The sequence below is a fragment of the Leucoraja erinacea genome, unplaced genomic scaffold (assembly GCF_028641065.1).
Source record: "Leucoraja erinacea ecotype New England unplaced genomic scaffold, Leri_hhj_1 Leri_940S, whole genome shotgun sequence".
In the NCBI taxonomy this organism is placed as follows: Eukaryota; Metazoa; Chordata; class Chondrichthyes; order Rajiformes; family Rajidae; genus Leucoraja; species Leucoraja erinaceus.
Window position 1 is genome coordinate 10,556 of NW_026576884.1, and position 26,407 is coordinate 36,962.

A 26,407-nucleotide genomic window follows, 5' to 3' on the forward strand; every position below is an offset into this window, starting at 1 on the left:
TATTGAATGGCGGTGCAGGCTCGAAGGGCCGAATGGCCTACTCCTGCACCTAATTTCTATGTTTCTATGTGTCTATATTTATACTATATACCATATATATATATATTTTATAAATTATATATATATACATTTATACTATATACCATATATATAGAAATATAAAATATTTTAGCATCTGCAGTTCCTCCAATTTATATATATATATATAAAACTATATACCATATATATATATAAAACTATATATATAAAAACAGTTAAAGAAAATCAAAAGTCTTTTTTTCTCGAATCCCAACCTTGTGGAGATACTATATACCACATATATATATATTTATAAATTATATATATATACTATATTTATACTATATACCATATATATATATATTTATAAATTATATATATACTATATTTATACTATATACCATATATATATGGTATATATTTATACTATATACCATATATATATATAGAAATATAAAATATTTTAGCATCTGCAGTTCCTCCAATTTATATATATATATATATAAAACTATATATATAAAAACAGTTAAAGAAAATCAAAAGTCTTTTTTTTCTCGAATCCCAACCTTGTGGAGATATTATTTGAAGTATATTGAAATATATATATGGTATATATTTATACTATATACCATATATATATAAATATAAAATATTTTAGCATCTGCAGTTCCTCCTAAAAACAGTTAAAGAAAATCAATTTATATATATATAAAACTATATATATATAAAAACAGTTAAAGAAAATCAAAAGTCTTTTTTTTCTCGAATCCCAACCTTGTGGAGATATTATTTGAAGGTCTATGTGTGCAAATATATATATGTGTGTGTATATGGAGTAAAAGCTGAGTGCCGACGAGGATGGGATTCGAACCCACGCGTGCAGAGCACAATGGATTAGCAGTCCATATCGCCTTAACCACTCGGCCACCTCGTCACATAGGAACCAAGCGGCGGCTCCGCGTTCCATGAGCGTCAGGCGCGATACAATGTTGCGGCCGCGCGTCGCAATATTTCTAATATTTATATATATACCAGAATTTACACTATATTATACATATATATACCATATATATATATTTATAAATTATATATATACTATATTTATACTATATACCACTATATATATATTTATAAATTATATATATACTATATTTATACTATATACCATATATATATATTTATAAATTATATATATACTATATTTATACTATATACCATATATATATATATTTATAAATTATATATATACTATATACTATATAGAAAAAATTATATATATATTTATTTAAATAGCATATATATTAATTTTATAATATACCATATTAAATATATTATTTCATATATACTCTATATATAAAATATATATTTTTATACTATATATCCATTATTTCCCATTTATATATAGAAATATAATATTTTAGCATCTGCAGTTCCTCCAATTTATATATATGTATATATAAAACTATATATATAAAAACAGTTAAAGAAAATCAAAAGTCTTTTTTTTCTCGAATCCCAACCTTGTGGAGATATTATTTGAAGTATATTGAAATATATATATGGTATATATTTATACTATATACCATATATATATAAATATAAAATATTTTAGCATCTGCAGTTCCTCCAATTTATATATATATATATATATATAAAACTATATATATATAAAAACAGTTAAAGAAAATCAAAAGTGTTTTTTTTTTCTCGAATCCCAACCTTGTGGAGATATTATTTGAAGGTCTATGTGTGCAAATATATATATGGGTGTGTGTATATGGAGTAAAAGCTGAGTGCCGACGAGGATGGGATTCGAACCCACGCGTGCAGAGCACAATGGATTAGCAGTCCATCGCCTTAACCACTCGGCCACCTCGTCACATAGGAACCAAGCGGCGGCTCCGCGTTCCATGAGCGTCAGCCGCGATACAATGTTGCGGCCGCTTGTCGCAAACGTTTCTAACCCCGCCCCCCCCCCCCCCCCCACACACGGGCTCGGGGTCGCTACATTGTAGCCGCGGGGCTGCGGTATCGGATACATAGCGCCAAAAATATTAATACAGTGATCATATCCCATCAAATACTTCATCACCCCCCCCCCCCAGCTGCTGCTGCTGCTGCTGCTGCCTTTAGCCCCTTGTCTGCAGTTCCTCCAGCATCTTGTGTCTTTTCTCCAGTGCAAACCAGCATCTGCAGTTCCTTTCTACTTTAAAATAAAGTTGAAATTTTGGAACAGCACAGGAGCAGGCCATTCGGCCCACACTGTCTGTATCTCTGAGTTATTCCAGCACTTTGTGTCTTTTCTCCAGTGCAGACCAGCATCTGCAGTTCCTCCAGCATTCTGTGTCTTTTCTCCAGTGCAAACCAGCATCTGCAGTTCCTCCAGCATTCTGTGTCTCATTTCTCCAGTGCAAACCAGCATCTGCAGTTCCTCCAGCATTCTGTGTCTTTTCTCCAGTGCAAACCAGCATCTGCAGTTCCTCCAGCATTCTGTGTCTTTTCTCCAGTGCAAACCAGCATCTGCAGTTCCTCCAGCATTTTGTGTCTTTTCTCCAGTGCAGACCAGCATCTGCAGTTCCTCCAGCATTTTGTGTCTTTTCTCCAGTGCAGACCAGCATCTGCAGTTCCTCCAGCATTTTGTGTCTTTTCTCCAGTGCAGACCAGCATCTGCAGTTACTCCAGCATTTTGTGTCTTTTCTCCAGTGCAGACCAGCATCTGCAGTTACAGTCCTTGACAACGAAAATGCTTTTTCAGCAAACCAGCAGAGGTCCTGTTTTGGAACATGCTTTTCTCCATTGCAAACCATGTCTGCGTGAGTTTCTACAGCATTCTGTGTCTTTTTGAAATTTTGAACACACAGGATTCCTCCATTCGGCTCCGCATTCTTGATGTCTTCAGTGCAGAAACAGCATCTGAGTTCCTCCAGCATTCTGTGTCTTTGAAGAAAGTGCAAGATAGCATCTGCAGTTCCTCCCTACATTCTAGTTTAGGAGATTGAGAGGGGATCGGCCCACAATATAGAAACTTCCAAAATTCTTAAGGGGTTGGACAGGCTAGATGCAGGAAGATTGTTCCCGATGTTTTTGGGGAAGTCCAGGACAAGGGGTCACAGCTTAAGGATAAGGGGGAAATCCTTTAAAACCGAGATGAGGAGAACTTTTTTCACACAGAGAGTGGTGAATCTCTGGAACTCTCTGCCGCAGAGGGTAGTTGAGGCCACACAGTTCATTGGCTATATTTAAGAGGGAGTTAGATGTGGCCCTTGTGGCTAAGGGGATCGGGGGGGTATGGAGAGAAGGCATTTTGACGGGATACTGAGTTGGATGATCAGCCGTGATCTATATTGAATGGCGGTGCAGGCTCGAAGGGCCGAATGGCCTCTACTCCTGCACCTAATTTCTATGTTTCTATGTCTGCAGTTCCTCCAGCATTCTGTGTCTTTTCTCCAGTGCAAACCAGCATCTGCTGTTCCTTTCTACTTTTAAAAAAAGTTGAAATTTTGGAACAGCACAGGAGCAGGCCATTCGGCCCACAATGTCTGTATCTCTGAGTTACTCCAGCATTCTGTGTCTTTTCTCCAGTGCAAGCCAGCATCTGCAGTTCCTCCAGCATTTTGTGTCTTTTCTCCAGTACAAGCCAGCATCTGCAGTTCCTCCAGCATTCTGTGTCTTTTCTCCAGTGCAAAACAACATCTGCAGTTCCTCCAGCATTTTGTGTCTTTTCTCCAGTGCAAAACAACATCTGCAGTTCCTCCAGCATTTTGTGTCTTTGAACGTTTTGCAAAACAACATCTGCAGTTCCTCCCACAATTCTGTGTCTTTTCTCCAGTGCAAAACAACATCTGCAGTTCCTCCAGCATTTTGTGTCTTTTCTCCACTCCAAACCAGCATCTGCAGTCTCTCCCTACAATTGTTTTAAAGCATTGAACGTTTTGGGAACAGCACAGGAGCAGGCCATTCGGCCCACACTGTCTGTATCTCTGAGTTACTCCAGCATGTTGTGTCTTTTCTCCAGTGCAAACCAGCATCTGCAGTTCCTTTCTACTTTAAAAAAAAAATTGAAATTTTGGAACAGCACAGGAGCAGGCCATTCGGCCCACACTGTCTGTATCTCTGAGTTACTCCAGCATTCTGTGTCTTTTCTCCAGTGCAAACCAGCATCTGCAGTTCCTTACTACATGTTTTAAAAGCATTGAACGTTTTTGGGAACAGCACAGGAGCAGGCCATTCGGCCCACAATGTATGTACCACCAAAGATACTAGTATCTTTCTGTACCACTGAGTTACTCCAGCATTTTGTGTCTTTTCTCCACTCCAAACCAGCATCTGCAGTCTCTCCCTACAATTGTTTTAAAGCATTGAACGTTTTGGGAACAGCACACGAGCAGGCCATTCGGCCCACACTGTCTGTATCTCTGAGTTACTCCCGCATTCTGTGTCTTTTCTCCAGTCCAAACCAGCATCTGCAGTTCCTTCCTACTTCAAAAAAAAGTTGAAATTTTGGAACAGCACAGGAGCAGGCCATTCGGCCCACAATGTCTGTATCTCTGAGTTACTCCAGCATTTTGTGTCTTTTCTCCAGTGCAAACCAGCATCTGCAGTTCCTCCAGCATTCTGTGTCTTTTCTCCAGTGCAAAACAGCATCTGCAGTTCCTTCCTACAATTTTTTAAAGCATTGAACGTTTTTGGGAACAGCACAGGAGCAGGCCATTCGGCCCACAATGTCTGTACCACCAAAGATACTAGTATCTTTCTGTACCACTGAGTTACTCCAGCATTTTGTGTTTTTCTCCAGTGGAAACCAGCACCTGCAATTCCTTCCTACAATTGTTTAAAGCTTTGAACATATTTGGGGAAACAGGAGCAGGCCATTCGGCCCACAATGTCTGTGCTAGGACTTTTTTTAATCACTTTTATTGACTTCCAGTGCATTGCATTGAAATATATGATTGCATCTTTACTGCAGATGCTGGTTTAGACCAAAGATACTAGAGGTATCCTCTATAATAGCTCCTCTAATGTCTTTGGTTTATACCATAGACTCAAAATTACACATTTTGTGTCTATTTTTATTTATTAATGATATATTTATTCCTGCACCTATTATCTACTGTCTAATGAAGGGGGGGGGGGGGGTTGAGGGTGGGGGGGCTTAGCTATGGAGGGGGTGAGAGAGGTTGCAATGGAGGATAGTTGCATTAGAGTGGAGTTGCAATGGAGGATAGTTGCATTAGAGGGAAGTTGCAATGGAGGAGAGTTGCATTAGAGGGAGAGTTGCAATGAAGGAGAGTTGCATTGGAGGGAGCGTTGCAATGAAGGAGAGTTGCATTAGAGGGAAGTTACAATGGAGGGAGAGTTGCAATGGAGGGAGAGTTGCATTAGAGGGAAAGTTGCAATGGAGGGAAGTTACGTTGCATTAGAGAGGGAAAGTTGCAGGTTGCAATGGAGGAGAGTTGCATTAGAGGGGAATTGCAATGGAGGATAGTTGCATGGGACGGAAGTTGCAGTGGAGGAGAGTTGCATTAGAGGCAAGGTTGCAATAGAGGGAGAGTTGCATTAGAGGGAGAGTTGCAATGAAGGAGAGTTGCAACAGAGGGAAGAGGGAAGTTGCATTAGAGGGAGAGTTGCAATGGAGGATAGTTGCATTAGAGAGGGAAGTTGCATTAGAGGGAGAGTTGCAATGGAGGAGTTGGAGGGAAAGTTGCATTAGAGGGAGGTTGCAATAGAGGGAGAGTTGCAATGGAGGATAGTTGCATTAGAGGGAAGTTGCAATGGAGGAGAGTTGCATTAGAGAGGGAAAGTTGCATTAGAGGGAGGTTGCAATGAAGGAGAGTTGCATTAGAGGGAGAGTTGCAATAGAGGATAGTTGCATTAGAGGGAGAGTTGCAATGGAGGAGAGTTGCATTAGAGAGGGAAAGTTGCAATGAAGGAGAGTTGCATTAGAGAGGGAAGTTGCAGTGGAGGAGAGTTGCATTAGAGAGGGGAAGTTGCAATTAGAGGAGAGTTGCATTAGAGGGAAAAGTTGCATTAGAGGGAAGTTGCATTAGAGAGGGAATTGCTATATAGGAGAGTTGCATTAGAGGGAGAGTTGCAATGGAGGGAGAGTTGCATTAGATGGAAGTTGCAATGGAGGATAGTTGCATTAGAGTGGAATTGCAATGGAGGATAGTTGCATTAGAGAGGGAGAGTTGCAATGGAGGATAGTTGCATTAGAGTGGAGTTGCATTGGAGAGGGAGAGTTGCAATGGAGGATAGTTGCATTGGAGAGAGAGTTGCAATGAAGGAGAGTTGCATTAGAGAGGGAAGTTGCAATGGAGGAGAGTTCATATTCAGATTCAGATTCAATTTTAATTGTCATTGCCAGTGTACAGTACAGAGACAACGAAATGCATTTAGCATCTCCCTTGAAGAGCGACATAGCACATGAGTTGAATAAATAATAAATGGAGATAATAATATAAGGGAATAATAATAATAATAATAATAGGGGGTTAATAATAATAATAATAATAAGGGAGAATAATAATAATAGGATAGTTAATAAGAGGGAAGTTGCAATAATAAATGGAGGGAGTTGCAATGGAGGGAGAGTTGCATTAGAGGGGAGGCAATGGGGGGAGTTGCAGGAGGGGTTGCAATGGCGGCGCTGCACTGAAGGGGGGGGAGAGAGGCAGGCAGCACCAAGGCAGCAGGGGGGCACCAATGCAGCAACACCAGCCTCCACCCCGCTGCAGGATGCGCTGCTCGCCGTTCCGTGCAGCCGTGTGCGGCCTGCTGCTGGTGGCCGGGCTGCAGCTGCTGTATCTCGGCCTGTTGCCGGGCCTGCAGCCGGTGGGCAGCCGGCGGGAGAGGCCTAGGCCGGAGCCTGGGGCTGGCGTGGAGGCCGAGGCCGCCCGCCTGGCGCTGCAGCACGGCCTGAGGTCCGGGGGTCAGCCCGAGGCCGGCGGCCGCTACCTCCTCTACCGGGACGTGACGGGGCAGGCGGGCAGGCGAGGCCCAGGCTCCGGGCCGGGCCTAGGCCTGACCATAAGCCTCGGCCTCGCCACCCACGCCTCCCCCAACAACCTGCACCATCTGCCGGCCTTGACCCGCCGCTGGCAGGGCCCCATCTCTCTGGCCCTGTTCGCCACCCAGTCCGACCTGTCCGAGGCCCTTCAGGCCCTGCAGCTGCTGGTCCTGCACTGCCCGGGGGTCCGAGAGCTGGTGACCGTCACCCTGGTCACTCCGGCCGCAGTCCGGCCCCCCGTGGCCGTCCCCGGGGCCCCTTCGCTGCAGGGTGGCGATGAAAGGGGTGGCCAAAGGGACGCCGTCTGCCACCGGGCACTGGAGCCCGTCTACCGGCTGAGGGGCCGCTACGCCAATTACGGCCTGGTCAACGCCTCGTATCCGGGGAACCTCCTGCGCAACGCGGCCCGCCGGGCCCTGCCTGCCCGCCACGTGGCGGTGGTGGACATGGACATGCTGCCCAGCGGCGGGCTATACCGGCGGTTGCTGCGGCTGCTGGAGATCCGGCGCGCCGCCGCCACCGTGTACGTGCTCCCGGCCTTCGAGATCCGCCGCAGCCGCCGGCTGCCGTCCGCCAAGGCCGAGCTCCAGCGGCTCTACCAGGTGGGCGAGGTGAGGCCCTTCTACGGCGAGCTGTGCCCCCGCTGCCAGGCCCCCACCAACTACAGCCGGTGGATCAACCTCGGACCGGGCCCCGGACCGGACCTGAGGGTGGCCTACACCCTGAGCTGGACTGACCCCTGGGAGCCCTTCTATGTGGGCCCCAGCAACGTACCTCCCTACGATGAACGGTTCGAACAGTACGGATTCAATCGCATCAGCCAGGTGAGCTCTGCGGCCACACAAAGGTGCAGCAGTAGAGGCCATTCGGCCCTTCCAGCCAGCACCGCCATTCAACAACACATTGACATTCTTGCCATAGAAGGATCTTGTACAGAGAAGGTTCACCAGATTCCTGGGATGGCAGGACTTTCATAAACCCTTGCACGCCCTGCAGTTGTACAGGGTCTTGGTGGGACCACACCTGGAGTATTGCGTACAGTTTTGGTCTCCAAATCTGAGGAAAGACATTCTTGCCATAGAGGAGTTGAGTCTAGGAGCAGGGAGGTTCTACTGCAGTTGTACACTTGGTGAGAATTAAAGGATGTTCCTTTAGGAAGGAGATGAGGTGACCACACCTGGAGTATTGCGCACAGTTTTGGTCTCCTAATCTGAGGAAAGACATTCTTGCCATAGAGGATTTGAGTCTAGGAGCAGGGAGGTTCTACTGCAGTTGTACAGGGTCTTGGTGAGACCACACCTGGAGTATTGCGTACAGTTTTGGTCTCCTAATCTGAGGAAAGACATTCTTGCCATAGAGGAGTTGAGTCTAGGAGCAGGGAGGTTCCACTGCAGTTGTACAGGGTCTTGGTGAGACCACACCTGGAGTATTGCGTACAGTTTTGGTCTCCTAATCTGAGGAAAGACATTCTTGCCATAGAGAATTTGAGTCTAGGAGCAGGGAGGTTCTACTGCAGTTGTACAGGGTCTTGGTGAGACCACACCTGGAGTATTGCGTACAGTTTTGGTCTCCTAATCTGAGGAAGGACATTCTTGCCATAGAGGAGTTGAGTCTAGGAGCAGGGAGGTTCTACTGCAGTTGTACAGGGTCTTGGTGAGACCACACCTGGAGTATTGCGTACAGTTTTGGTCTCCTAATCTGAGGAAGGACATTCTTGCCATAGAGGATTTGAGTCTAGGAGCAGGGAGGTTCTACTGCAGTTGTACAGGGTCTTGGTGAGACCACACCTGGAGTATTGTGTACAGTTTTGGTCTCCTAATCTGAGGAAAGACATTCTTGCCATAGAGGGAGTACAGAGAAGGTTCACCAGACTGATTCCTGGGATGTCAGGACTTTCATATGAAGAAAGACTGGATAGACTCGGCTTGTACTCGCTGGAATTTAGAAGATTGAGGGGGGATCTTATAGAAACTTACAAAATTCTTAAGGGGTTGGACAGGCTAGATGCAGGAAGATTGTTCCCGATGTTGGGGAAGTCCAGAACAAGGGGCCACACACACACAGTTTAAGGATAAGGGGGAAATCTTTTTGGACCGAGATGAGAAAAACATTTTTTTTTCACACACAGAGAGTGGTGAATCTGTGGAATCCTCTGCCACAGAAGGTAGCTGAGGCCACACAGTTCATTGGCTATATTTAAGAGGAAGTTAGATGTGTCCCTTGTGGCTAAAGGGATCAGGGGGTATGGAGAGAAGGCAGGGATGGGATACTGAGTTGGATGATCAGCCATGATCATATTGAATGGGGAATGGTGCAGGCTCGAGGGGCCGAATGGCCTCTACTCCTGCACCTATTGTCTATGTTTCTATGAATGGCGGTGTGCAGGCTCGAAGGGCCGAATGGCCTCTACTCCTGCACCTATTGTCTATGTTTCTATGAATGTCGGTGCTGGCTCGAAGGGCCGAATGGCCTCTACTCCTGCACCTATTGTCTATGTTTCTATGAATGGCGGTGCTGGCTCTAAGGGCCGAATGGCCTCTATTCCTGCACCTATTGTCTATGTTTCTATGAATGGTGGTGCTGGCTTGAGGGGCCGAATGGCCTCCTGCGCCTGTTTTTTCTGTGTTTCTATTGAATGACGGTGCTGACTTGAGGGGCCGAATGGCCTCTCCTCCTGCACCTATTGTCTATGTTTCTATGTTTCTATGAATGTCAGTGCTGGCTTGAGGGGCTGAATGGCCTCTACTCCTGCACCTATTGTCTATGTTTCTATTGAATGGTGGTGCAAGCTCGAAGGGCCGAATGGCCTCTACTCCTGCACCTACTGTCTATGTTTCTATGAATGTCGGTGCTGGCTTGAGGGGCCGAATGGCCTCTACTCCTGCACCTATTGTCTACGTTTCTATGGTGGTGCAGGCTTGAAGGGCCGAATGGCCTCTACTCCTGCACCTATTGTCTATGTTTCTATGTAATGGTGGTGCTGGCTTGAGGGGCCGAATGGCCTCTACTCCTGCACCTATTGTCTATGTTTCTATGAATGTCGGTGCTGGCTCGAAGGGCCGAATGGCCTCTACTCCTGCACCTATTGTCTATGTTTCTATGAATGACGATGCTGGCTTGAGGGGCTGAATGGCCTCTACTCCTGCACCTATTGTCTACGTTTCTATGAATGGCAGTGCTGGTTTGTGGGGCCGAATGGCCTCTACTCCTGCACCTATTGTCTATGTTTCTATGATTCTATGAATGGCGGTGCTGGCTTGAGGGGCTGAATGGCCTCTACTCCTGCACCTATTGTCTATGTTTCTATGAATGGCGGTGCTGGCTTGAGGGGCCGAATGGCCTCCTGTGCCTGTTTTTTTTCTGTATTTCTATGAATGGCAGTGCTGGTTTGTGGGGCTGAATGGCCTCTACTTCTGCGCCTGTTTTTTTCTGTGTTTCTATGAATGTCAGTGCTGGCTTGAGGGGCCGAATGGCCTCATGTGCCTGTATTTTTCCTGTGTTCCTGTGTCTAAGCCTCCTAGTCTAAGCCTTGCCTCTATCGCCAGGCCTGTGAGCTGCACGTGGCGGGCTTTACATTCGCCGTGCTGGACGATGCCTTCCTCGTCCACAAGGGCTTCAAGGTCCCGGGGGAGTTCCACGCGCAGAAGGACGAGGAGAACCGTAGCAACCGCGCGCTCTTCCGCCAGTTCAAGCAGGAGCTGAAACTGAAATACCCCGAGTCCCCCCGCCGATGCTGAGGGGCGCTGAGACTACCGAACGCAGGCGGGCATGGCGCACACCATCACGTGGACGACCCCTCTGCCCCTCTCGTCCGTGGGTCAAGGTGAGCCATCCAGCACATCAATAGACAATAGACGCAGGACATTCGGCCCTTCGAGCCAATGTAATCAAGTCTGATCATCCACAATCAGTTTCACCCTCCCTCTGACTAAAGAAATCCCCACTCATCTCCTTGCTGAAGGAACTGGGTCTGCACTCGCTGGAGTTTAGAAGGATGAGGGGGAGGGGGGTTGACCTCATTGAAATGTTAACCGAATAGAGTGCAGATGCAGGAAAAATGTTCCCAATGTTGGGCGAGTCCAGAACCAGGGGCCACACACACACACAGTCTTAGAATGAAGGGGAGGTCATTTAAGACTGTCAAATCTGAGGAAGGACATTATTGCCATAGAGGGAGTGCAGAGACGGTTCACCAGACTGATTCCTGGGATGTCAGGACTGTCTTATGAAGAAAGACTGGATAGACTTGGTTTATACTCTCTAGAATTTAGGAGATTGAGAGGGGATCTTATAGAAACTTACAAAATTCTTAAGGGGTTGGACAGGCTAGATGCAGGAAGATTTGTTTCCCGATGTTGGGGAAGTCCAGGACAAGGGGTCACAGCTTAAGGATAAAGGGGAAATCCTTTAAAACCGAGATGAGAAGAACTTTTTTCACGCAGAGAGTGGTGAATCTCTGGAACTCTCTGCAACAGAGGGTAGTTGAGGCCACACAGTTCATTGGCTATATTTAAGAGGGAGTTAGATGTGGCCCTTGTGGCTAAGGGGATCAGGGGGTATGGAGAGAAGGCAGGTACGGGATACTGAGTTGGATGATCAGCCATGATCATATTGAATGGCGAATGGTGCAGGCTCGAAGGGCCGAATGGCCTCTACTCCTGCACCTAATTTCTATGTTTCTATGAACTGGGCCTGTACTCGCTGGAGTTTAGAAGGATGAAGGGGGGGACCTCATTGAAATGTTAACCGAATAGTGAAAGGCCCGGATAGAGTGGATGTGGAGAGGATGTTTCCACTAGTGGGAGAGTCTACAGTCTAGGACTAGAGGGCACAGCCTCAGAATTAAAGGAGGAAGGTTCCTTTAGGAAGGAGATGAGGAGGAATTTCTTTACATATAGAAATTAGGTGCAGGAGTAGAGGCCATTCGGCCCTTCGAGCCTGCACCATTCGCCATTCAATATGATTATGGCTGATCATCCAACTCAGTATCCCGTACCTGCCTTCTCTCCATACCCGCTGATCCCTTTAGCCACAAGGGCCACATCTAACTCCCTCGTTTAGCTAGAGGGCGGGGAATCTGAGGGATTCTTTGCCACAGACGGCCGTGGAGGCCACAAGTCAGTGGGTATTTTTAAGGCAGAGATAGATAGATAGATAGTAGACAATAGGTGCAGGAGTAGAGGCCATTCGGCCCTTCGAGCCTGCACTGCCATTCAATGTGATCATGGCTGATCATCCACAATCAGTTCCTGCCTTCTCCCCATATCCCCTGGCTCCGCTATCTTTAAGAGCCCTATCTAACTCTCTCTTGAAAGCATCCAGAGAACCGGCCTCCACCGCCCTCTGAGGCAGAGAATTCCACAGACTGTACCCGTCTAAATATATATAAAATGTTATTATATCCAGTTCATTCCATGCCAACTGAATGAAAAAGTTACCCCTCGTCCTGTGTTTAAGAAGGAACTGCAGATGCTGGAAAAATCGAAGGTAGACAAAATGCTGGAGGAACTCTGAGTGCGGCAGCATCTGTGTGACCCCTTGTCCTGGTCTTCCCCAACATCGGGAACAATCTTCCTGCATCTAGCCTGTCCAACCCCTTAAGAATTTTGTAAGTTTCTATAAGATCCCCCCCTCAATCTTCTAAATTCTAGCGAGTACAAGCCGAGTCTATCCAGTCTTTCTTCATATGAAAGTCCTGACATCCCAGGAATCAGTCTGGTGAACCTTCTCTGTACTCCCTCTATGGCAAGAATGTCCTTCCTCAGATTAGGAGACCAAAACTATACGCAATACTCCAGGTGTGGTCTCACCAAGACCCTGTACAACTGCAGTAGAACCTCCCTGCTCCTAGACTCAAATCCGCTATGGCAAGAATGTCTTTCCTCAGATTAGGAGACCAAAACTGACAATTTAAATTTTTTACTGAAGCCAATTAGTCTACAAACCTGTACGCCTTTGGAGGGTGGGATGGAACCCAGAGAAAGACCCACGCAGGACACGGGGAGAACGTACAGACCCCATATACACAGCACCTGTAGTCAGGATCGAACCCGGGTCTCTGGCGCTGTGAGGCAGCAACTCTACCGCTGTGCCACCATGCCCACACCTTTTTGTCTCCCACCTGCCTAGTCAGACACCTAACTGGCAAATTGCCTCATGCGTGGCTCTGGGTGTCATGGTACACCAGTCATTGAAGGTAGGCATGCAGGTGCAGCAGGCAGTAAAGAAAGCGAATGGTATGTTAGCTTTCATAGCAAAAGGATTTGAGTATAGGAGCAGGGAGGTTCTACTGCAGTTGTACAGGGTCTTGGTGAGACCACACCTGGAGTATTGCGTACAGTTTTGGTCTCCAAATCTGAGGAAGGACATTATTGCCATAGAGGGAGTGCAGAGAAGGTTCACCAGACTGATTCCTGGGATGTCAGGACTGTCTTATGAAGAAAGACTGGATAGACTTGGTTTATACTCTCTAGAATTTAGGAGATTGAGAGGGGATCTTATAGAAACTTACAAAATTCTTAAGGGGTTGGACAGGCTAGATGCAGGAAGATTGTTCCCGATGTTGGGGAAGTCCAGGACAAGGGGTCACAGCTTAAGGATAAGGGGGAAATCCTTTAAAACCGAGATGAGGAGAACTTTTTTCACACAGAAAGTGGTGAATCTGTGGAACTCTCTGCCACAGAGGGTAGTTGAGGCCACAGTTCATTGGCTATATTTAAGAGGGAGTTAGATGTGACCCTTGTGGCTAAGGGGATCAGGGGGTATGGAGAGAAGGCAGGTACGGGATACTGAGTTGGATGATCAGCAATGATCATATTGAATGGCGGTGCAGGCTCGAAGGGCCGAATGGCCTCTACTCCTGCACCTAATTTCTATGTTTCTATGACAGGGGGGCGGAAATCCTGGGGGGGGGGACAGTGGGGTCACACACACCCCACGCATGCTTTGAGAGGTGGGGGACATGTATTGTAATCCGGACTTTATCAGACGCTTTGTAAGGGCCGAATCGGCCCGTTCGCGGGGCCTTTCATCGCCAGGTGCGGCTTAAAATCAAACTGCTGCATCGAGGCGACCAGATGCAACTAAGTTTAAGGTAGCTCTTTCTTCCCCAAGACCCTTTCTGGCCTAAGACCTCCCTCCCTCCACCACCTCCCATTTTAAATTCCCAGCCAGCAGATTTTAAGCCCCTGACGGGCGATGAAAGGCCCCGCGAAAGGGCCGACTCGAGCCCCACCACGAAGCTGCTGTTGCCGGAGTTGGGAGTCGGTCACCAACCAGGTCAGCTCCCGATGTTACTGCCCACAGGGTCCGCGGCCAGTATTTGTGCCCCCCAATGTATGTTGATAGCGATTTCCATGCCTGCTCACGCCCGAATCTTCAGCCTGCCACACACCAGTCGTTGCTCCCTGCTCTACATCAGGCTCAGTATTTGACCCGTGGGACTAGTGAGGGGGAATCCATTTTACTGACCACTGCCTCCTGTGTGCAGCTGCAAGTATTATTTTTGCTTAATTCTGTGCTGGATGTTACAGGTAAAATTCCACCCTAACCCAGCCAATGGAGCAGAAATCCTGTTGTGTACATGTTCATATTTTGTACTTTTGTCATATTTAAATGAAATAAATTAATTTATTGATTTAAGCCGACTTTCTCCTCCCCGTTCTCAAGAGTTTTGTTTCGCTGTAAGCTGGTGTATTACTCCTGCCTCATGCAAATTGGAAAACAATTTAGAACATGAAACAGCACACAGACACTTCGGCCCAATGTTTGTGTCAAACATGCCACCTCCTTCTCTCTTCCACAGCAAACAATGAACCATTGTGGGCTCCACCTTCCCTTGGCCATCGGTTGCTGGCACTGATTCATTCCCCACCTTATGACTGTCGTATCTACCCCCACCACCATGGCAATTCAAGCCAGCACCGCCTACGATGAGCTCTTGTCGGCACTAGGCCTGTACTTGCTGGAGTTTAGAAGGATGAGGGGGTGGCTCATTGAAATGTCCCAAATAGTGAAAGGCTTGGATAGAGTGGATGTTTCCACTAGTGGGAGTTTAGGTCTGGAGGTCATAGCCTCAAAATTAAAGGACATTTCTTTAGGAAGGAGACGAGGGATGTCCATGGAGGCCAAGTGAGTGGATATGGCAAAAAAGGGAAAGCAGACTATTATCTAAATGGTGGCCGATTGGGAAAGGGGGAGATGCAGCGAGACCTGGGTGTCATGGTACACCAGTCATTGAAGGTAGGCATGCAGGTGCAGCAGGCAGTAAAGAAAGCGAATGGTATGTTAGCTTTCATTGCAAAAGGATTTGAGTATAGGAGCAGGGGGGGTCTACTGCAGTTGTACAGGGTCTTGGTGAGACCACACCTGGAGTATTGCGTACAGTTTTGGTCTCCAAATCTGAGGAAGGACATTATTGCCATAGAGGGAGTGCAGAGAGTTCACCACTGATTCCTGGGATGTCAGGACTGTCTTATGAAGAAAGACTGGATAGACTTGGTTTATACTCTCTAGAATTTAGAAGATTGAGAGGGGATCTTATAGAAACTTACAAAATTCTTAAGGGGTTGGACAGGCTAGATGCAGGAAGATTGTTCCCGATGTTAGGGAAGTCCAGGACAAGGGGGTCACAGCTTAAGGATAAGGGGGAAATCCTTTAGAACCGAGATGAGAAGAACTTTTTTCACACAGAGAGTGGTGAATCTCTGGAACTCTCTGCCACAGAGGGTAGTTGAGGCCAGTTCATTGGCTATATTTAAGAGGGAGTTAGATGTGGCCCTTGTGGCCAAGGGGATCATGGGGTATGGAGAGAAGGCAGGTACGGGATACTGAGTTGGATGATCAGCCATGATCATATTGAATGGCGGTGCAGGCTCGAAGGGCCGACTGGCCTACTCCTGCACCTAATTTCTATGTTTCTATGATATTCTCAAGGCAGAGATAGATTCTTGATTAGTGCGGGTGTCAGAGGTTACGGGGAGAAGGCAGGAGAATGGGGTTGGGAGGGAGAGATAGATCAGCCGTGATTGAATGGCGGAGTAGACTGGATGGGCAAACATATCAAAAATAAAGTCAATGAAAAAAACACATTACTCTGCATGAAGTAATATTTATCATAAAAAAAGTGATTTGTTAAGGACTTTCAGGACCAAGTTTCAATTTCCATTCAGTACCATCTTTATCTCTCGTCCCCCCTCCCCCCCCAGTCTGAAGACTCAGCGGGTGAGGCAGTGTCCCATTTAAGGATAAAGGGGAAATCCTTTAAAACCGAGATGAGAAGAACTTTTTTCACACAGAGAGTGGTGAATCTCTGGAATTCTCTGCCACAGAGGGTAGTTGAGGCCAGTTCGTTGGCTATATTTAAGAGGGAGTTAGATGTGGCCCTTGTGGCTAAGGGGATCAGGGGGTATGGAGAGAAGGCAGGTACGGATACTGAGTTGGATGATCAGCCATGATCATATTGAATGGCGGTGCAGGCTCGAAGGGCCGAATGGCCTACTCCTGCACCTAATTTCTATGTTTCTATTCCTTCTCTCCGAAGTCTCAACCTAAAAATTCCCTTTCTCCAGAGCTGCTGCCTGACCTGCAGTTACTCCAGCTTTTTTTGTTTCCGTCTTTGGTTTAAACCACCGCCTGCAGCTCCTCCCTGCACCCTTCCTCAGACCCGCACCTCCACCTCAATTCCCCATCCAGACATCTTAAGGCCCCACACTAACAGCCGGCTCCACATAGTCTTGGCATCCTCGTGTATCAATGTTCCAGCCACAGTACCAACTCTCTGTATCAGACTTTTAAGGAGATCCACAATTCAACAATCACAAATGTTCATTTATTTTTTATTGAATTTCCACTTCAATTCGACAAATACATTTCACCAGAGGAACAGATAACTGCACTCTTTCATTTCAAAGTTGACTTTCACCCATGGTTGTGGCTGGTAAACTCATCGATGTTCATCTCACCTGCCAGGGAGAAAAACAGATTAATTAGAACACACAAGAAGTCCATGGTACGTATGACTTGGTTTGTTTTCTCTGGAACGTCAGGAGGTGGAGGGGAGACTTGATAACAGTACATATTGTGAGATGCAGGCTCAACACTAGAGGGCATAGCTATATGGTGAGAGGCGGAATGTTTCAAGATGTGCGGGGTACATTTTTCTTTAAACAGAGGGTGGTGGGTGCCTGGATCGTGCTGCCAAGGGTGGAGGCAGATGCTATAGTGGCGACTAAGAGGCTTTTAGATAGGCAGAGAATATGGATCATGTGTAGGTAGGTTTAACTTGGTATCATGTTTGACACAAACATTAAGGGCTGATGGTGTGGGAAGGAACTGCAGGTGCTGGTTTACAACAAAGATACACAAAATCTCACCTGCAAGGGAGAAAAACAGATTAGTTAGAACAGACAAGAAGTCCAAAGTACGTATGTTTTCTCTGGAACGTCAGGAGGTGGAGGGGAGACTTGATAACAGTACATATTGTGAGATGCAGGCTCAACACTAGAGGGCATAGCTATATAGAAAAAAATAGTTATATGGTCCATTTCTGGCACTGGGGAGGTGAAGGACTGTGTGCATCAGAAATACCGATACATCAGTTGATAGTCAGACTGGGGCGGTATATAGTCATCAAATGCAAACAGTCACCTCGGAAAACACTGACTCCGCACCGCTACAGTCACAGATCAGGGTCAGTTCCCCATGATGTTAAGTGCTCACCTTTCACAAGAGCTGGAGTGCAGGCTCTTCAGATGCTCGGGGACAATCGCCGCTTCTCACAGTAAGCTGCAAGAAAGAATATGCTCGTTAGAGAGATCAGAGGCTGTATTTTTAATCCACACTGGGTATATACAGCCCTTAGTTATTTTGGGGGTACAGCGAGGAACACACCCACCCTTCATCACCTACTCCCACCTTCTCACACAAGGGCAATTTATAGTGAGCCAATGAACCCAACTGAGGCGTGAGCAGACACTGGAGCACCAGAGGAATCCCACGCTCACAAAACTCCAGGTCAGGATCGAACCTGGATCTCTGAAGCAGCAGCTCTACCCGCTGCGCCACCACTGTTTACAATACCAACGCTAGCACAGAACCCACCAAATGAATATTTATCAATCAATCAATCAACCTTTATTGTCATCTTGCAAGCAACAGTTGTACAGTGCAAAATGAAAAGACGTTTCCCAGTGAATAGCGGAGCATCGCACATGAAATTTAAAACATTTCACACATAATAACACAAAAAACAATCCAGTCCCTGATGGAACAGTATAAATAGTTAAAAGCAGGTAAAACACAATGTTAAAATACAATAAACCTGGAGTATTGCGTACAGTTTTGGTCCAAATCTGAGGATTTGACATTGGCCATAGTGGGAGTGCAGAGAAGGTTCACCGACTGATTCCTGGGATGTCAGACTGTCTTTAAGAAAGACTGGATAGACTTGGTTTATACTCTCTAGAATTTAGAAGATTGAGAGGGGATCTTATCCTTACAAAATTCTTAAGGACGTTGGACAGGCTAGATGCAGGAAGATTGTTCCCGATGTTGTCCAAACAAGGGGTACAGCTTAATTTTAAAGGGGGAAAATTTTAAAACCGAGATGAGAAGAACTTTTTTCACACAGAGAGCGGGTGAATCTCTGGAACTCCTCTGCCACAGAGGGTAGTTGAGGCCAGTTCATTGGCTATATTTAAGAGGGAGTTAGATGTGGCCCTTGTGGCTAAGGGGATCAGGGGGTATGGAGAGAAGGCAGGGATGGGATACTGAGTTGGATGATCAGCCATGATCATATTGAATGGCGGTGCAGGCTCGAAACGAATGGAGTTCTCCTGCACCTAATTTCTATGTTTCTATATAAAATGTCCGGGAGCAGCTGATTTGAGTGGCCAGTGCCAGTTATTAAAGGGTCCGTGGTTTACACAGGTTTCCTTCCACATCCCAAGGACGTGTGGGTTTGCAGTTTGATTTGCCCTCTGCAAACTGGGTGTACAGATTTTACTCTCTAAAATTACCCAGTGGGTAGGTGTCCAGAATTAGCGCCAATTGACACGGACTCTGTGGGCTGAAGGGCCCGTTTCCACGCTGCATGTCTGAACTAAACAAAGAGCTGAACTGTGACCACAAGATCCTATTAACGTGGTATTTTGTGTTCATTAGAACAAATGAGCTCAGCTGCACACACAAAGAGACACAGTGTGCTGGAGTAACTCAGAGTCAGGCAGCATCTCCAGAGAACAGGCAAGATCTCGGATCAGGACCTTTCTTCAGACAGAACCACTGTTGCCTGGTACCAAAAAAGCTGGAGAAACTCAGCGGGTGCAGCAGCATCTATGGAGCGAAGGAAATAGGCAACGTTTCGGGCCGAAACGTTGCCTATTTCCTTCGCTCCATAGATGCTGCTGCACCCGCTGAGTTTCTCCAGCTTTTTTGTGTACCTTCGATTCTCCAGCATCTGCAGTTCCTTCTTAAACACTGTTGTAAATGACCCGCTGGAGTTAGGGCCTCACTCTGTGAAACGTCACCTATCCATGTTCTCCACAGATGCTGCATACCTGACCCGCTGAGTTACTCCGGCACTTTGTCCTTTTGTGCATTAACCAGCATCCACAGTTCTTTACTTCGAAGCTGAACTACACTTTGTTCCAGGGAGGAGGTGAAGGGCAGAGTGCATCAGAAATACCGATTCATCAATCAAGAGTCAGACTGGGGCGGTATGTACGTCATCAAATGCAAAGTCACCTCATTCACCTCTAAAAACACCAGTGGGCATCACCGCTGGGGAACCTGTGCCCAATAAATGGAAATCAAGAACTGCAGATGCTGAATGCCCGAAATAAAGTACAAAAGGCTTTAAACACACAGCAAGATTAGGCAGCATCTGTGGAAATGCCACCTCCATTAGTTCTGAAGGAGATTTGACTTGAAACATTAATGGACAGAGTGTGGAGGAAGTCAGCGGGTCAGACAGCATCTGTGGAAAGCAATGGTTCGAAGGGATCTTGACCAGAAACATTGAAGGACACAAAAATGCTGGAGTAACTCAGCGGGTGGGTCAGGCAGCATCTGTGGAGAACATGGATAGGTGACGTTTCACAGAGTGCTGGAGTAACTCAGTGGATCAGGCAGCATCTGTGGAGAGCATGTGTTTAAGAAGGAACTGCAGATGCTGGAGAATCGAAGGTACTTAATGTTGGCCACTTGGATAGGTGACGTTTCACAGAGTGCTGGAGTAACTCAGTGGGTCAGGCAGCATCTGTGGAGAACATGGATAGATGATGTTTCTATATTTTGACCCAAGATGTGTTTCCATTGCCACAGATGCTGCCTTACTTGCATTTCCAGTTTTATTTCAAGGCACACTACCATGAAAGATCACCTTAAACATTGACTAACACAGCCACCTATGGTTAAAAGGCGGATATAGAACCAACGTACCTCATTCAACTTCTCATTCCAGTGAACAGATCCCTGTAAAGAATGATAAAAACACACATTACCACACAAAACCACCAGGTTGGGAGAGCAGAGACATTTTCCACATCAGCCCCATCAGACAGTTCTCTGAACCATCTATCTTCTTGCCATGCTGAAGTCACCAGAGGGTTCACCTTTACAGGTACTGGCTCCTTGCAACACATAAGATGCAGTGTTTCATCATCAGGACTGGATAAAAGTACACGCGGCTATAAACCAAACCAGCGCAGCAACTATTTATCAACGTTATACAGCACAGAAACAGGCCCAACTCGTTCATGTCCCATCTAAGCTAGTCCCACCTGCCCGCGTTTGGCCCAAACACCTCTGGACCTCATGCTGCCTGTATAATCAAGGACAAGTCTCACCCCAGACACTCCCCTCTCCCATTAGGCTAGAGGCACAGAAGTGTGAACACGCACACCTCCAGATTCAGGGACAGTTTCTTCCCAGCTGTTATCAGGCAACTAGCTGCACCTATCACCAACTAGAGAGCGGTCCCGAGCTGCTATCTACATCATTGGAGACTACTTACAAAATTCTTAAGGGGTTGGACAGGCTAGATGCAGGAAGATTGTTCCCGATGTTGGGGAAGTCCAGGACAAGGGGTCACAGCTTAAGGATAAGGGGGAAATCCTTTAAAACCGAGATGAGAAGAACTTTTTTCACGCAGAGAGTGGTGAATCTCTGGAACTCTCTGCCACAGAGGGTAGTTGAGGCCAGTTCATTGGCTATATTTAAGAGGGAGTTAGATGTGGTCCTTGTGGCTAAGGGGATCAGGGGGTATGGAGAGAAGGCAGGTACGGGATACTGAGTTGGATGATCAGCCATGATCATATTGAATGGCGGTGCAGGCTCGAAGGGCCGAATGGCCTACTCCTGCACCTAATTTCTATGTTTCTATGTCAGGATAATATACAATAAAAGGCTTTTTCACTGTACCTTGGTACACGTGACAATAAACTAAATCCATGTGTCTTTTAAATGTTTAAATGAGTACCCGCTCAACTACTTCTGCTGGCAGCTCTTTCCATGTACCTACCACCCTCTCCGAGTGAAAAGGTGCCCCTCAGGTTCCTATTAAATCTTCTCCCCCTCGTACGGAGAATCTCATCATCCCATTACAGGCCACAGATTGGTACAGCTAACCCACGAGAGCTGGATCCCATGAAGCCTGGTAGACACAAAATGCTGGAGTAACTCAGCGGGCAGCAGCATCTCTGGGGAGAAGGAATGGGTGATGTTTTGGATCGAGACACAAGGGTCTAACTGATATAATGGAGAGAATAATAGAAGAGAGGGGGAAGTGAGCTGGAGAATAGACTTAGGAGTGACACAGTGCATCTACCCGATCTATTCCTCTAATGATTTTATACACTAATGTGTATAATATGTTATATGGTAATATTACTTCATAACAAGTCTTCCTAAGATAAGACAAAAGATGCTGGAGTAACAGCGGGGACAGGCAGCAGCTCTGGAGAGGAACGGGTGACGTTTAAGGTCGAGACCCTTCTTGCATCAGGGTACTAATCTGAAGAAGGGTCTCGACCCATTCCTTTCACTCAATCACTCCAGCATTTTGTGAAGGCTTGAAACACAGCTGAGAACTAGCCCAGCCCAGACATATGACCGGATTTTACTGCAATGCATAGAGACATTTACCTGCTTTAATGCGGAAGACATCAGCGCCCATTACACCTGCTGTGAAAGAGAGAAAGCTGCAATTAGTACATGCTCATACCATGCCAGGACGAACCACATCCCCAGCATATGCTGCGTCAGATTATTTGTTTAACATCAGGTTATTCAGCCGAACGAGATTCCATATTGGAAATCATCATGTTACAGCAGCAAGAGAAACCTTTCGGCTACTTACAGAACTATTTACCGCCTCGCACCATGCCACGCTTCTTTGTCAGCGGCCTTTATGTGTCGACTCTTTGCATACCGTGGGTATGGCAAGCAAAGAATCTCACGGTGACATGTCACAATAAAGTATCATTCATTTTATCAAATAATAAAACATTATTGATTAAACTTGTGAATTAAAAAAAATCCCAGTGCAAAAGGAGACAATTTGGTTATTGAATAGAGCTGCTATTCAATATAAGTGGCGAATCTGTGGAATTCTCTGCCACAGAATGTAGTTGAGACCACACAGTTCATTGGCTATATTTAATAGGGAGTTAGATGTGGCCCTTGCTGCTAAAGGGATCAGGGGGTATGGAGAGAAGGCAGGTATGGGATACTGAGTTGGATGATCAGCCATGATCGTATTGAATGGCGGTGCAGGCTCGAAGGGCCGAATGGCCACTACTCCTGCACCTATTTTCTATGGCTACTTGTGGAAAAAAACTGTTTTTATGTCTTAGTAATAATGTCAAAGGTTGCGCGGAGGGGAGATGGAAAGAGGACGGAGTTGAGGGGAAAATAGATAATAATAATAATATATTTTATTGTCATTGCATATAGGTGCAACGAGATTTGGTATGAAGCTTCCATCCGATAGTCATAACTTAAACTACTAATAAAATTTAGATACCCTGAGAAACACGATTTATAAATATATATATATAGAAAAACAGTCTAATATGTCTGTGCCGGGTCGATGTGTATGAATAGTTCATATGGGTGGGGGGCACTCAGCAGGGCCGGTTCAGAGCAGCAATAGCTCTGGGGATCAGCCATTATTGAATGGCAGAGCAGACTCGGTGGGCAGAGTGAGCTAATTCCTGTAACTTATGACAGAGGCAGCTGAGGAGAGGAATCAGCCAACTTGCCACTCACCAGGTCAATGGGCAGCCAGCCACTGCAGTCTCCAGGCTCAAAGGGTTTCGGCCCGAAACGTCGCCCATTTCCTTCGCTCCATAGATGCTGCCGCACCCGCTGAGTTTCTCCAGCAATTTTGCGTACCTGCAGTCTCCAGGCTTGTCGGCATACCTCCAATAAGAAAAACAAAAGAGATTATTAGCAGCCTGGATTGTGGAGAGTCCCGCAAAACCCGAGGGCTAAGCCCAGAGTCATTCAGAGCGTTCCGTCTTTTCACACGGGGTCAAAGTGAGCTAAGGGTGATCATCACTAGACTCCGGAGCAGGGTTGCATTTGAGAACTGCGCTGTGACCCGAGTTGCGGAAACGTACCACCTCAGCATTCTCCCAGCTCAACAGCTCCCGGCTTCAAACGTCCTGAGAGTTGAGTCACGTCACCTTACTAAGGTAGACAAAAGTGCTGGAGAAACTCAGCCGCGTCTATGGAGCAAAGGAAATGGGCAACGTTTCGGGCCGAAACCCTTCCGGGTTTCGGCCCGAAACGTTGCCTATTTCCAGAAGGATTTCGGGCCCGAAACGTTGAATTTCCAGAAGTGTGCGGCCCCTGTTTCTGGATTCCCCCAACATCGGGAACGTCTGAAGAAGGGTTTCGGCCCGAAACGTTGCCTATTTCCTTCGCTCCATAGACACCGCTGCACCCTCTGAGTTTCTCCAGCACTTTTGTCTACCTTCGATTATCCAGCATCTGCAGTTCCTTCAATCAATCAATCAATCAACCTTTATTGTCGCCTTGCAAGCAACAGTTGTACAGTGCAAAATGAAAAGACGTTTCCCAGTGAATAGCGGAGCATCGCACATGAAATTTAAAACATTTCACACATAATAACAATAAAAAAAACTCTTAATCACCTTACTAAGGAACTACTGAAGCCCAGTGAATCCCTGGGAGAGAAAATAAAATGCACCATACAGGTAAGACCACCCAGCTTGAGCCCAGTACAATGCCACTGCGTGCCTTGGGTATGAATAAAATAACCTAAGATTCCGTGTGAAGAAGGGACCCGACCCAAAACATCACTTACAATACAATGAACTTTATTTTTCCAACTACATTCTATCTTCGTTCCCCCCCCACCCCCGACATCAGACTGAAGAAAGGTCTCGGCCCGAAACGTCACCCATTCCTTCTCTCCAGTGATGCTACCTCACCCGCTGAGTTACTCCAGCATTTTGTGTCTACCTGTCCCTATGCTGTTCTATGTACTTCATCCAAAATAATTCAAATGCAATGGGGTGATCAAGTCTCCCCCCCCCCCCCCCCCCCCCCCCAAATAAATAAGAAACAAGATGCTATCACAGAAAGACAGATTTTTAAGAGATGGACAATATACTCAGTGGCCACTCACCGGTGTTTCAAAGGGCATCACTCCCAAGTCTTTCTCCAGACATCCTACAAAGATGGGGCAAATTTAGTACTGTGAGATATTGCAACATGCCTTACAGCAGTGGTTCACAACCTTGTTTTTTAGCTCATGGCCCCCTTGGGGTCTTTTAATGTTTCTGTGTTCCCCCCCCCCCCCCCCCCCCCCCCCCCGACATCATCAGCGGAAAAAAAGTACTTCAATATTATACCTTCCATAAAAATATCAGTGTCTATTAATTGCCCATATAATTCTATTCCACAAACATTTCAACTGCATAGATTTAAATTTATTAGATCTGAAATTTAGGAGGTAGCCCCATTCATTGAACCGGTGCCCCCCTAAATGTTTGTGCCCCCCCCCCCCCCCCTGAAATTTGCCAGGGCCCCAGGTCGGGAATCACTGCCTTACTGGACCCCAGCTGTACCATCAGAATACTTTGATCAGCACTAGCTGCCAGACGGAACGAGATTGTCATTTGGAGCGATAAATGTTGTCTCAAAAGTTCAGTAGCCCAGCCCACACTTAAACACGGCCGTCAATATATCAGGGCCATTTGCAGAGAGCAGAGGTCTCACTTATTGCCCCAACTGCGTAGGATGTAAATATGGGATGGCATAGAATGATTGTGAACGAGTGGCTAAAGGGTCGACGTGAACTCGGCGGGGCCTGCACCCACACTGTATCTCTCAACTAAGCTAATGTGAATGGGTGATTAATGGTCAGCACTGAATGGGGGTCGAATTCTACAGCGTTTCTCTAAACTGAATGTAAGAGTCCATTATCAACAAGCCAATAACTTCCCTGCCACTGATACGAGTCACCAGACAATTATTTTCTAGATTCTCCCTATCGCCCTTCTTAAATAAAGAAACATTGGCTACCCTATTCTCCTCAGGGACCTGTTTAAGAAGGAAAAATCGAATGCTGCCTCACCCGCTAAGTTTCTCCAGCATTTTTATCTACCTCCTCGGGGACCTGGTCTGTGACTAGAGGATACCTGCAATCTCCTCTCTTAATAACCAGGGACAGGCAGATCTCATCAGGCACTGGGGACATTTTCACTTTAATCTTTGTCATAAGACCCAACACCATTTCCTTAATCTCAAAGTGCCCAAGCAAGTGCAGCAGAGATGCAGCATGGAAACAGGCCCATCGGCCCACCGACATTCGTTCAAACTAGTCATCCCACTTTCTCATCCTCTTCCACACTGTAGATGCCATGTTACAGAGGCCAATTAACCCAATAGCCTTTGGGGTGTGGGAGAAAGCCTTCCTGCCCATCCCACCCCTACTCCAAGCATAGATTCCTTTCTCCTTGCCCTAGCATTCCTACCTGAAGAGGAGGGAGCACTCCAGCACAGGACACATCTGGGCACCAAACCTATAAGGAGAGAAATGGAAGGGTCACCATCACTATTCGGTCAAAATTCCTCGCCAAAACTGCAAAAGCCCGTTGCTGTTCTCAGCACAAGTTATACATCAACTCTATTCAGTCTTATGCTTGTCTATTTTTGTCATCATCTGAACAGCAACAAGAAAACCACTGGAGAATGTGACAGTGTTGGTCACTGCCTTACAGCAGGTCCGGTCTGGTCTGGTCCCGACTACGGGTGCTATCTGTACGGAGCGTGTACACTCTCCCCTGGAGAGTTTTCTACATTTTCCTCCCACACTCCAAAGGCGTACAGGTTTGTAGGTTATTTGCTTGT

The 26,407-nt window shown here is 46.4% G+C and overlaps 1 protein-coding gene and 5 non-coding genes across 6 annotated transcripts; 1 reads left to right on the top strand and 5 right to left on the bottom strand.

Moving 5' to 3' along the window:
- Window positions 1-868: 868 nt before the first annotated feature.
- trnas-gcu (transfer RNA serine (anticodon GCU)) lies at window positions 869-952 on the bottom strand. The gene has a single exon. It is a non-coding gene; the product is annotated as a tRNA-Ser (tRNA).
- Window positions 953-1,815: 863 nt separating this feature from the next.
- trnas-gcu (transfer RNA serine (anticodon GCU)) lies at window positions 1,816-1,897 on the bottom strand. Its single transcript has one exon. It is a non-coding gene; the product is annotated as a tRNA-Ser (tRNA).
- Window positions 1,898-6,721: 4,824 nt separating this feature from the next.
- On the top strand, window positions 6,722-11,360 carry b4gat1 (beta-1,4-glucuronyltransferase 1). The gene is made up of 2 exons (XM_055631856.1): window positions 6,722-7,848; window positions 10,570-11,360. Exons 1-2 carry the CDS (start codon window positions 6,754-6,756, stop codon window positions 10,759-10,761), a joined length of 1,287 nt encoding a protein of 428 aa, XP_055487831.1. The 5' UTR covers window positions 6,722-6,753; the 3' UTR covers window positions 10,762-11,360.
- Window positions 11,361-17,595: 6,235 nt separating this feature from the next.
- LOC129695109 (small nucleolar RNA SNORD31) lies at window positions 17,596-17,664 on the bottom strand. The gene has a single exon (XR_008723111.1). It is a non-coding gene; the product is annotated as a small nucleolar RNA SNORD31 (small nucleolar RNA).
- A 2,029-nt stretch (window positions 17,665-19,693) lies between these two features.
- On the bottom strand, window positions 19,694-19,763 carry LOC129695108 (small nucleolar RNA SNORD31). Its single transcript, XR_008723110.1, has one exon. It is a non-coding gene; the product is annotated as a small nucleolar RNA SNORD31 (small nucleolar RNA).
- Window positions 19,764-20,573: 810 nt separating this feature from the next.
- Window positions 20,574-20,692, bottom strand: LOC129695110 (small nucleolar RNA SNORD22). Its single transcript, XR_008723112.1, has one exon. It is a non-coding gene; the product is annotated as a small nucleolar RNA SNORD22 (small nucleolar RNA).
- Between the last annotated feature and the right edge of the window lie 5,715 nt (window positions 20,693-26,407).

Excerpts from the sequence above, each read along its gene's own strand:
- b4gat1 (XM_055631856.1), top strand. The coding sequence starts at position 6,754 with ATGCGCTGCTCGCCGTTCCGTGCAGCCGTGTGCGGCCTGCTGCTGGTG. Across the intron at positions 7,849-10,569 it reads GATTCAATCGCATCAGCCAG|GCCTGTGAGCTGCACGTGGC; the intron begins GTGAGCTCTGCG and ends CTCTATCGCCAG.